The following is an 11,765-nucleotide window of genomic DNA, read 5'->3' as shown; positions in this document are numbered from 1 at the left end:
CCTTGTGCTCGAACATGGTGTTCGTGATGGACAATCCGTGACTAGCACAGAAGTCCAGCAACAGAACCCCACTCGGGTTCAGATCGGGGAGGCCGTTCCTCCCGATCACCCCTCTCCAGGTCTCACTGTCATTGCCCACGTGGGCGTTGAAGTCCCCCAGTAGAACAAAGGAGTCCCCAGTTGGGGCACTATCTAGCACCCCCCCCAGGGGGGATCAACAAAGACAGACGGAGACGGGCTGCTGTTGGGCCCGTAGGCCGAAACAACAGTGAGAGACCTGTCCCCAACCCGGAGGCGTAGGTAACCGGTAAGTTCACCGGGGTAAACTCCAACACGTGGCGGCTGAGCTGGGGGGCAATGAGCAAGCCCACTCCAGCCCGCCGCCTCTCCCCGCGGGCAACGCCAGAGAAATGGAGCGTCCAGCCTCTCTCCAGGAGTTGGGTTCCAGAGCCCAGGTTGTGCGTGGAGGTGAGGCCGACTATGTCTAGTCGATATCGCTCAACCTCCCGCACAAGCTCAGGCTCCTTCCCCCCCAGTGAGGTGACGCTCCACGTCCCAACAACCAGAGGCTGTGTGCGTGGACCAGGTCACCGAGGCAGCCCCCTCCGGCCGCCACCCAGTCCTCTTTGCACCTGACCCCTATGATTCCCTCTGCGGGTGGTGGGTCCGCAGGAGGGCGGGCCCACGTCAGCCTTTCGGGCTGTGCCCGGCCGGGCCCCGTGGGCAGAGGCCCGACCACCAGACGCTTGCGTTCGAGCCCCAACCCCAGGCCTGGCTCCAGGGTGGGGCCCCGGCTGCGCCATACCAGGCGACGTCTCTTTCCTTGTTTTTTTTCTTGTCATAGAGGTTTTTAAACTGCCCTTTGTCTGTCCCGTCGCCTAGGACCTGTTTGCCTTGGGTGACCCTACCAGGGGCACGAAGCCCCAGACAACATAGCTCCTAGGATCATTCGGGCACACAAACTCCCCCACCACGATAAGGTGGCAGTTCGGGGGGGAGTATTTATTTTACCTATTTATCATTCTCTCATCTGTGCAATACCTGTCTATGTGCAATATCGGGTCTTCTGAAACTGATCTTGGTAGTAAATATTACACTGGTTTATTTCCTCTTCTGCCATACTCACTTGTATATTGTTTTTATTACTGTGTCTATTATGTTTATATTTTCAGTGCACCTTCATATGGCAGCTATCTTAAATGTTGTCATGCACCATGTTAGATGACAATAAAGCATTTTATTCTATTCTGTTCTTCCTAAGTTAGTACACTAAATTGTGTTTTTGTGCATTTTCAGTCATTCAGAGCTGTGTTTGTGAAATGCGACCTTTGACCTCTGTAGCGGTCACCAGTGCATGTATTGACCCTAAAATCGAACCACTCTAAGATAGGGACCATACCAGGTCATGTATGAAGCTTCAGGTTCAAACTGCTCTCCTGTAAAGAGCTACACTGTTAACACACAACAACAAACATGTATGCACACAGACACATGAGCCATCGGTGGGGGGCAACTACAATAAGCTGATTCCACCCCATGAACATAAAATGTTTGTGAAACTTTTGGACCTGTTGCAACAATGGATGCACATTTTAAACAGCTTTTTTTAAGCAGCAGTAAACATCATTATCAATCGATAATGGATTCATTGTTGAAACTACAGTAGACATGACTCCATATGCCAAAGCTTAACCACAGATTTCTAATATTTGCTCTACAAACGTCTCAGTTAAACAAATCATAAAATCTTAGACACACAGCCCATTTACAATGCAGCTCATCAAATTTTCCAAAAGTGATGATCCTCCTCAGAGCCTCTGTCATGGTCCAGTTGCTGCTGAACTCCCACAATCCTCTCTGCTGCCAACATGAACTGCCTGAAGTCTGAGGCCACGTTTACACGTAGCCGAGTATTTACAAAAAACGGATCTACGTTTTCAAAAATGACATGGTTCCCACCAGATCGTTTTCAAAAAAATCTTTCTTTACACAAACCCGTATAAACATGTTGTTAAGAGCTGCTATGAGCTGCCAGACCTATAGGGGGCAGTGTTACGAGAAGCCATGCTAACCAATCAGAATCCTGGAAACATGGTCGCACACATACGGCGCTGATGACGCTTTTGTCGCACACTGTGACGTCAGACTCCGTCTCCTCCTGTCTACATGCAAACATAAAGATGGAGTTTTTCCAAATCTCCACTTTGGCCGGAGTTTTCAGATGTGATCGTTTCAGTGCCTTGTAGCTTCGTTTACGTGTAAACCAAAGGCCCTGACGGATTGAGATATCATCGTTGTTGCTACGTGTAAACGGGGTCTAAGTGACGCCTCCTCTCTACAGGTTTCTACAGTGTTGGACAGTGAGAGGCTCCACCTGGTGGAACAACCAGGTACTACAGCTGGTCTATATTTACTGACATCTTGTAGAGAATACAAGTTTTCTCCACCTGTTGGAGCCTCAGAACATCTTAACCTCCAACACTACATTTAGACAGGGAGCTACCGGAGCTTTACAACAAGGTTCCTGAACACCTGCAGAACGTTAAGGAACAGTCCATAGGGAGAAATCCTGTTTTTCCCCTTAATGCGTTGCAGAGCTACTCCGTCGCAGAGCAGATCCTGCAATAGCACAACCTCCAGTTTCTGGATCAAACCAGACACGTGTCCCTTTTCTCTATTAAAACATTAAATTATAATAATCTGCAAAAAGTAACACTTTTCACTCGGCAGGGAATCTGTTTTCACAAACCTCCACAAAGAGGTGCTATTAAGTCTGAATAGAACTGAAAATGTTATTAGTATCAGCTGCTGATGGACGTTTGAAGGATTTCCATTTTATATGTTCATGTTACATTTACCTTCCCTTAAATGAGTCATTAAACAAACTTCTGACTAAACCTGATTCACAAAAGGCAAAAACTTTGATGCTACAAAAACAAATCAGCCGTTTGTCCGTTTTACACACATACACTTTATTGCAAAGGAGGTTTTTGTCCCATTAACACCTTTAAAGTCACATTTATGACAAACAGACTTTATTTTACGTAACATTTCGGTTTCTTCAGAGAGCAGCAGGGAGCTCTGACGCCTCCGTGTTCGTTTCTGAGCTGATACGACCACGAAGGCGTCGCCTGCAGCCGACTGAGCGTCTTCAGCAGCGGGACGAGTTTCTGCGTTTGTTTAAATCACGAAATAAACCTCAAACGTTTGGTCGCTTTTGGGAAGAACTCATTCACAGGAATCATGTCACATTTCATCCAACAACAACAACAACAACAACAAACAGTTAAATTCAAAATAAATAATCCAGGTGATGCCTGGCCCCGCCCCCTCATTAATCTAAGCCAATCAGATGAGATAAAACCTTCCTCTGGTGCTCAGATGCCGCCGAGGCGGCTGCAGGTCTTTATGTCACCATGTATTCCTGCCGCTTGTTCAGTCGAACCTGGCAGAGCGAGACAGCGCCGACCGCCACGTAGACGGCGGCGGCGATGAAGCAGTTGATGCCGACCTGGTTGTAGAGGTTGTAGATGTTCTGAGGAGGACTTTTACTGCAGGACAGAAGAATTAAAGGACATCTGAGCATCGGCTGTCGTAGTTTAACAAAAAAACGAAAACAAGCAGAATTACAGTCGACTAGAAAGTCAACCGAAAACTCATCTTTAACAATCGCTTCATCGCTTTAACAGAAGAAATTTGCTGCTTTCAGCTCCTCAAACGTGACAATTTGTTGCTTTTCTGTCTCATAACCAGAATATTCTGAAGCATGAAACGTGTCGACATGTCGTCGTGTGTTTTCCGTCCTCGGGACTCACTCGTCACGAATGTCCGCCTCGGTGAACGGGACGTCCTCGATCAGCACGGCCGACTTGGCGCTGAAGAAGATTCCCAGCATCGCCTGCAACATCACAACAGAGTGGGTCAACATGAGGCTCGGGGACCCAGCAGGGCCACAGGACAGGTGGTCAGAAGTAACCAAAGTCAGCTTGTGGAGCTGCAGCTACAGATGATCTTCATTAGTCACTGATTAATTTTTTTTCACTGTTTGGTCAATGAAATGCTCACAGCAGCTTTGGAAACAATTCAAGTGATTATTAGAATAATTGCAGGTTGTTTTTCTGCTTTTCTTTCCAATAAACTGACGAATCATTTTGGTATCAGCTCCTTCCTTCTACTTCACAGCACTGAAAACTGGAGATATCCAAGTTTTAGACTGTTGGTCAGACAAACTGAGACATTTCTACTATTTTGTGGCTCTTTAAAGACCAGATAGCAAAATAATACGAAGAAACACGATGGCTGCAGCTTTCCTCCTCTGAAGGATCACATGAGGAGAGAAACAGACTCACATGATTCATCTGGAGGAATTTCTAACGCTTTAATGATCCAGATCTCACCGACATGGTGGGAACGACAGTTTTTAATCACTCAAAGGTCAGAAAACAAGTGATTTTAGTCTGTTTATTGATGACCTTCTGCTTCACCTTTGCAATGAACTTAACTGTTGTCAATCACAATTTAAACTTCAAGCGTTCAGGTTCGAGCTGGAATCATTCATTATACATAAAAACCAGACTTTAGCCGCCTCCATCACGTACGTTACGCTTATTATGCTTCCAAAAAGGTAACTGATTAAAAATAATCGTGTATTGATTATTGGTGCAGCATCAGAGCGCAGTGATAGCAGCTAAAGCCCAGCTAGCTTAGCCTACGTGGGCTCCGTCTATCTACGGGAGCAGAGCGGAAATTCAGGAATTACTCTGCGCCACATTTTGCGTTAAATCAACACGAACTTCATTAAAAATCAGCCCCGCACAGTTCACATATTCAATTTTAATAAAGACATCACCGTCGCCGCGAGAAGCTCGTAGCTAAACAGTATAACTCCAGGAAATAGTCGGTCCCCGCTGCCGGAGCTCCGTCTGTCTTACCAACATAATCACACCCCAGATGCTGATCACGATCCCGCACGCGGCCATCTTCGGCCCGCAGAACAGAAGCGACGGCATGTCGGCGTTCACCTGATCGATCGAGCGATTGATCACAAACTGGTTTTACTTTCTTTTTTTTAATCTCTAAACTGAGAAACGATCCATCGAAGGACCGAGCCTCGCAGTCAGCTGATCCTCTGCGCTCGGCTTCACTCGGAGAAACTCGGCGAGTGTCAGCACTCGGCTTCACTCGGTGACCAATGAAACTCCTCCACGCCCCGCCTCTTCCGCTGAGACCGACCAATGGTGTTCAAGTTATAAAGTCGCGCAACATTCCCTTTCTCCGTCTGTCTTTGTTGATCGATATTTATATTTTCATCCGAATATGTAATTTATTGTTGATTCCAAATCAAACCACGGCCTCTTATCGGACGTGACCAGCCGAAGGTTCCTGGTTTTTAAAGGAAATCTCACAGAGCTCTTTATGGAAGCTGCTGACGTCCGGAGCTAGCTACACAAGCTAACTATAGCTAGCAGCTAGCTGTGTGTTGTCATTATTAGTTGTGAAGAAAAAAAAACAAGTTTAACGAAAAAACCTTTCACCAGCATGACGTCAGCCTCCGCGAAGGTAAACTCTCACCTGGTTCTCTTTTTTTGAACGGCAACTTTTAGAGATGCAGGTCGCACAGCTGCGCGCAACACTCCATTCAAAAATCTGCTAATTTTACGCATTGGTTTGCAGCGCAGACACATCTTTCATGAAATGTGCTTTAAATGTTTGTGTCCCAAACTAATAGAATCCGGAGGGTTGTTCGGCTCTCAGCTAATGCTCAGAAAGTGTAATGTTAATATATAAATCCAGGCTTTAGCGGTCACTAGCTGTTCTAGCCAGCAGGTGATGTTAAGCTCAAGTGTCCACAGATGGTACCAACACCGGGAAAAAAGTGGAAGTTCCACATACATGTAGATATTTACATGTTTACAGCCACTACATACTGTTTCACATGACTCTTCTTCACAACTCTCCAAATAAGTTTTTGTCACAGATTTTGATTCAACCTCGCTGACGCCCCAGTGCATCGCCAACACCTGGCTCCTCTGATCTCTGGTTCTGAGCCTTGATGCACTTATTTATTGATCCAGTCGGTTGGATTTTCCTCTTGTGATAGTTTTAGACATGTTTATATAGTTTCTGAACAGATTTTGAGACATTTTGGACAAGTTCACGTCATTTTTCCTACATTTAAGTCATTTTAAACATAAAAACTTTATTTTTGGACAGATTTATGTCATTTGGTGGAAAATGTGCAAAGTTACATCTTTTTAAAGTCATTTTGGACAAATTTATGTAATTTTGTACAACCTTTGAGTTATTTTGGGGATGAATACTTCTGTTTTTAAAACCTCTACAAACACGTCAGATGTAGAAAGATGTTCCACCATCAGCTGGATGTATCTCCACCAACTGGCTCCTCTGTTCTCTGGTTCTGATCCGTGCTGCATTTATTTATTGATCCAGTAGGTTGGATTTTCCTCTCAGTCTCTCTGAGGAAACACCTGGAAATGTTTCCTGTTGGTCTCAGCTGAGTCAGTGGTGGAGGATCAGAACCAGGAGGAGGAAGGTTCTGGTTCTACAGGATCAGAACCAGGAGTGTTTACTTTTTGACAAATTGTATAACATATTTTGAATAAATATCAGGTAACCTGCCTTTAGACCAGCTGGTGTTCTTTGGGGGGTTCAGGGGGTTAATCAGTTCGTGATCTTCTTCTGTGCAGGTCGGGGAGATTTTCTCAGCAGCCGGAGCTGCTTTCACCAAACTGGGCGAACTGACGATGCAGCTGCACCCGGTGTCCGACTCCAGCCCCGCAGGGTGACACAGTTTGATTAAACCGGTTATTCCACCGACGGTAGACACAGACATGGCAGCGATCCCTTATATCCTTATATCTGATGTTCACTGAGGTGGCTGCATGTAGTTGTAATCTGGTTTTTGGTCCGTCAGAAACTTTGGATTCTGAATAATAATTAGTTCAGTTTAAAGTTGTACGTAAAAAGAGTCTGAAAGCAGCACGAGCCGCGACGTGACGCTGAATGTGTTGATCCTCAGAGCGAAGTGGACGGAGACGGAGATCGAGATGCTGCGTTTGGCCGTTCGTCGCTTCGGAGACGACCTCAACAACATCAGCACGGTGATCAAAGAGCGCACAGTGTGAGTGTTTCAATCTGACATCTTAGTTCTTCTTCGTGGCCGTTGTACGTCTCTGGTTGTTTTTTGATTGTTTTGTGTCTCTGCTGGTGTTTTGCTTTGTGGTCTTCGTGTCCCTTTATCTTTGTTTTTTGTCATTTTGTCTTCTTGTAGTTGTTTAGTGGTCGTTTGGTGCGGTTCATGTACTAAGAAGGCAGCTCAGACGCTTTCAATGGGCCGTTTCATTTTTAATTAGGTGAAATTTGCTATTTTCGTGTCTCTCTGCGATGTTTTGTGCAGCTCACTCTACTAACGAAGCAGTTTATGCACTCTTAATGAGTTTTCAGAGGAGCTTTCATATTTGACATCTTTGTGTTTCTGTGTGGCAGTTATGATTTATGATTCGTGCCGCCTTTGTGGGCATTTTTTCTTATTTTGTGGTAATGTTGTGTTCTTGATGGTGGTTTTGTGTCTCATTGTGGTTGTTTTGTGCTTGTTTTCAGTCTCTATGTGGTTGTTTGTATTGTTTTTGTCGTTTTGTGTCTCTTCGTAGTTGTTGTGTGCATCTTTTTGTGTATCTGTGGTTGCTTTTGTGCCAGCAAATTTTTCTAAAAGATTGTCTTTTGAACATTTTAGCGTTTCTTTATAGCTCTTATGCGTCTTTATGGTAGTTTTGTGCTCTTCATGTTTGTTTTTTTTGTCTCTTTGTTGTCATTTTTTGTTGCGTCGTGGTTGTTTGGAGCCTCTTCCTGTTAGTTTTTTTTTTATTGTTTTAGTCATTTTGTGTGTCTCTGTGTGTGTTTTGTGTGTCTGTGTGTGTAGCTCGTTTAGTAACTGATGGCCTGGTGTCATATTTACTGATTAATTATAAGACGCTGTTTGTCACAGAGTTGGGAACAGACACAACCGTGACGTAAAAGTTTAAACTGTTTCCCAAAATGTAGAGCTTTTCTGTTAACCGGAGAAACGAGCCCTGATCAGTCGGGCGGCTCGGGAGTGTGATCTGGATGCCGATTGGCTGGCAGCCGCTCAGCTGGTCTCAGGGTGGATGCTGATTGGCTGACAGCTCTTCCTCCTCTGCAGAGCTCAGATCAAGAGCACGGTGAAGAGGAAGCTGTACGAGGACAGCCGAGTCCCCATTTCCTCCGAGTCCCCGAAGAAGACCGTCAAGAAGGCCACCGTCGCCATGACGCCGCCTCCCGCCCCCGCCACGCCCGCCATGATCGCCGTGCCGACCTCACAGGTTGTCGTGGCGACAGGGATGCAGAGCAGCCCCTCCCTGGCCCCGCCCATCAAGAAACAGAAGACAGCAGGTAATCAAGTGGAAATGGGACAATTTAACACTTCAAAAACGTTCAATCACTGATTAATCCTGGATTATATCAACTCACAATTACATCAATTCTCCCTGGAATTATTTAAATTCATCAACACACAAGTTATTTCACACCAGTGTTTGGAATCTGGAAGAATCGATCTTTTGTTGATTTAACGCTGCAACAGTTAGCAAATAACGTTTTGATAAATTAACAATCTGAAGTCATTTTTAAAGGAAATGATACAAACGTTGGCTGGTTTCAGCTTCTCAAAGGATTCGATGCTTTTCTTTGTGTCACGTGACGGTGAGCTGAAGATGTTTTGTTTCAGAACATCTGAAGATGTCGACAGGGAAGTTTTAACAGGCGTTTCTTTATTTTATAAATCTTTTTTATTGACGAAGCAGCTGGCAGACTGATCCAAAATAAAAAAGATGTGAGCTGTTGTGTTACAGCTGCAGTTAAAACGATCTATTATTTGATCAGGGAGGTGATTAACAAACGTTTGATGGTTCCAGATGTGAGACTTTGAAGCAAATCAAATATTTTGGGGTCAAACAAAACAAGACACAGAATAACTTCAACAAGTCCTAATAACGTCATTAATTAACCAACAAACTTGACCAGGACCTGACGAAGCAGCAGAAAATGTAAAATACAACAGAATCGATGCTGAAGTCGATGCTGCAGATTCTGTTGCTCCTCTGGTTATCTGCGTGTTTCTGTTTTCCTCTGAAGCTCGTTGATGTTCACTCAGATCTTCTCCCCTGCAGACGTGACGCTCAGCGCTCTGAATGACTCGGACGTGAACAGCGACTTGGTGGACATCGAAGGACTCGGCGACGGTTCGTCCAGCAAGAAGCTCAACTTTGACCAGGGTGAGTCCAAACAAACGAGGTTTTAAGTTTTACTGCAGTTATTCGATTCTTACCAACACGCCGTCACTAAGACACAACTTTAGCACCGACTGTCCCTGAAACACCACAAATGTACCCGAACCCCGAACCCAACCTACAGGCTACAACAACAGTCTGTGGAGATGTAACTCTGGTCTCGTGATGGTGGGAACTGGGGCTGCAACTAGTCGTTATTATTGCTGTTGATTAATCTGTCAGTTATTTTCTGGACCAATCGAAGAGTTGTTTGGTCTCTAAAATGTCAGAAAATGGTGAAAAGTGTCAATCAGTGTTTCCCAAAGTTTCAGCGTTTGGCTTCAACTGGAGAAAAGGCGACACCTCAGGTTAATCGGATCGTAGAGAAATGTAGGGGAGGTAGTCTTATATTTGGGTTCCTAGGATGTTTTTATGTCCTTTCCACAGACGAAGCTTCAGTTTTACTTGTAGAAGCCAAACTCCTGATTCTGAAACCAACGTTTCTCTGGTGTCCAGTTATAAGACGACTCTACTAAACAACAAAACATGGTCTTATATTTGGGCCGACACATTGGTCTTTGTCTCCAGAGTTTACTTTCACTGTATGTTGTGTTTTACTTCAGCTAAAGAAAAGGCTTCAACTCCGGATTTGCGCGACACTTCCGGAGGCAGTCTTAAACTCAGAACCCTACGAATGTTTTTATGCCTTTTCCACAGACAGACTTGTTGTACTTGAACAAACCAAAACCTGGATTCTAAAGCCCACGTCTTCCGAGTATCCAAATATAAGATGACTCCACGTTTTCAAACCTAGTTTCCAAGAAAACATGGTCCTATATTTGAGACAATACTCTGTGGGGTGGTCTTATATTTGGGCCCCTACCAGTGGTTTTATACCTTTTCCAGAGACCAAACTTCAGACAGTTCAGTTTTGCAACTGCCGATTCTAAAACCCGCCTCTCTCTAGTGTAATGTAAGACGACTCTGTTGTACTTGTACAAACCAAAACCTGGATTCTAAAGCCCACGTCTTTCTTGTGTCCAAATGTAAGACGACTCCACGTTTTCAAACCTTCTGAGAAAACGTGGTCTTATGTTTAAGACAATATATGGTGGTTCTTCTTCAGAGGTTATGAGTTAGAGTTACGTGTTGGTCCAACCAGAGAAAAGCTTCACCTCAGATGAACCAGATCTCTGTGAACTATCGGGGGTGGTCTCATATTCAGGCCCCTACAAATGTTTCTGTACCTTTTCCACAGACGAAGCTTCATGTCACTTGTTTAACTTGTCGAAGCCAAACCCGTGACTGTAAACTCACCTGTTTCCTCAGAGAGCCTCAACCTGGACTCCAGCCTCATCATGAACTCCAGCGATCTTCCCCTTCTGTCCCGCTGACCTCCGACATCTCAGACCGCAGGAAGCTGGAGCCGCCGCAGAAACGTAGACTTTTATTTTTTTAAAAGGAGGACGGTCCTGTTGCCTGTCGCCGTTGATAAAACGTGATTCTCTGCATTTTGTAGTTTGAAAGCGTGAAACTAAACCCGTGTATTTTATTCTGTTAGAGGCGGTGACGGATCAGGTCGGGTTTCTTCTTTCGTTTTTAGAAACAGATTTTTTTTTTTTTGAAGCAGAATTATGTTTTCAGGTCAGTTCCTGTTTGGAAATCACACAAACATCCGTCGTTTGACGTCATCATGAAGAATAACGTCGAGCTGATGCTTTAAATAATGTCGTCGGTGGGAAATCAGATGATAAATTATCCACTCAGATGAATCATTTCTCCTTTTTTTTTATTCTTGAAGTGAAAACAGAATGACGTAGAATAATTATTGTGCATCAATGTGCAGCCTGGATCAGGTCTGTAAAATTGGAATTTCTTACAAATAAAGACGTTTGTGTTGTAAAAAGGTGTTTAAATGTTTAGTCTGTTGGACCGAAACCTCAGAAAATGCAGAAATGAAGGATTCATTTCGGCCAAGAACATAAAAAACATGGAAGAAACATTAACATAAACCAGCGTCATCATGTTGTACAGACGGACCAACGGTCACGTGTTTGTTGGGATTAAAAACTGAAGCTGCGTCTTAATTAATGTTTTCTAATTGTACAGGAAACTCAGACGAGTCTTTGAAAGTGTTGTTAAGCTGCTGTCTCGGGTTTGAAAGATGGCTAACCAGAGTCTTTATGACATCTGGAGACAAAATGTAAAACGACAGATGGTGTGAAGGTGAAAACTGATGATTTAAGTATCAGGATATGAACGGACGGTTCAGCAGAAGTTTTTCCTTCGAGTCCGACTGGGATGTTAAAGTTCTGGTGGTATTTTGTATTTTTGCTCTCAACAAATCTCACAAACAGAATCGACCCTCGGAGCTCATCGGTTCCTACTGAAGACGTAAAAACACAAATACAGTTGAAACCAGAAGTTTACAAAGTTCTTGTGAAGATGCTGCTGAAGCTG

General features: G+C 44.3%; 2 protein-coding genes across 2 annotated transcripts; one reads left to right on the top strand and one right to left on the bottom strand.

Annotated features, from left to right (window-relative positions):
- Positions 1-2,951: 2,951 nt before the first annotated feature.
- rnasekb (ribonuclease, RNase K b) lies at positions 2,952-5,166 on the bottom strand. Its single transcript, XM_008304178.1, has 3 exons — positions 4,932-5,166; positions 3,816-3,898; positions 2,952-3,551 (listed from the first exon to the last, which is right to left on the bottom strand). Exons 1-3 carry the CDS (start codon positions 5,007-5,009, stop codon positions 3,407-3,409), a joined length of 306 nt encoding a protein of 101 aa, XP_008302400.1. The 5' UTR covers positions 5,010-5,166; the 3' UTR covers positions 2,952-3,406.
- A 73-nt stretch (positions 5,167-5,239) lies between these two features.
- Positions 5,240-11,211, top strand: bacc1 (BPTF associated chromatin complex component 1). Its single transcript, XM_008304177.1, has 6 exons — positions 5,240-5,559; positions 6,708-6,802; positions 7,040-7,141; positions 8,201-8,430; positions 9,207-9,311; positions 10,635-11,211. The coding sequence occupies exons 1-6, from the start codon at positions 5,539-5,541 to the stop codon at positions 10,697-10,699; spliced, it is 618 nt and encodes a 205-aa protein (XP_008302399.1). The 5' UTR covers positions 5,240-5,538; the 3' UTR covers positions 10,700-11,211.
- The last annotated feature ends 554 nt before the right edge of the window (positions 11,212-11,765 follow it).

This window comes from Stegastes partitus, unplaced genomic scaffold, assembly GCF_000690725.1.
Source record: "Stegastes partitus isolate 25-593 unplaced genomic scaffold, Stegastes_partitus-1.0.2 Scaffold2153, whole genome shotgun sequence".
Taxonomy (NCBI): domain Eukaryota; kingdom Metazoa; phylum Chordata; class Actinopteri; family Pomacentridae; genus Stegastes; species Stegastes partitus.
The sequence above is the reverse complement of the archived record's forward strand: the minus strand, read 5'-3'. Positions and strand labels throughout refer to the sequence as shown.

Bases quoted from the DNA above. Each gene is read 5' to 3' on its own strand.
- rnasekb (XM_008304178.1), bottom strand. From the start codon at position 5,009: ATGCCGTCGCTTCTGTTCTGCGGGCCGAAGATGGCCGCGTGCGGGATC. The intron at 3,899-4,931 runs GTAAGACAGACG...GTGATGTTGCAG, and splicing joins TCTGGGGTGTGATTATGTTG to GCGATGCTGGGAATCTTCTT. The intron at 3,552-3,815 runs GTGAGTCCCGAG...TCTGTCCTGCAG, and splicing joins GAGGCGGACATTCGTGACGA to TAAAAGTCCTCCTCAGAACA.
- bacc1 (XM_008304177.1), top strand. From the start codon at position 5,539: ATGACGTCAGCCTCCGCGAAG. The intron at 5,560-6,707 runs GTAAACTCTCAC...TCTTCTGTGCAG, and splicing joins TGACGTCAGCCTCCGCGAAG to GTCGGGGAGATTTTCTCAGC. The intron at 8,431-9,206 runs GTAATCAAGTGG...TCTCCCCTGCAG, and splicing joins CAAGAAACAGAAGACAGCAG to ACGTGACGCTCAGCGCTCTG.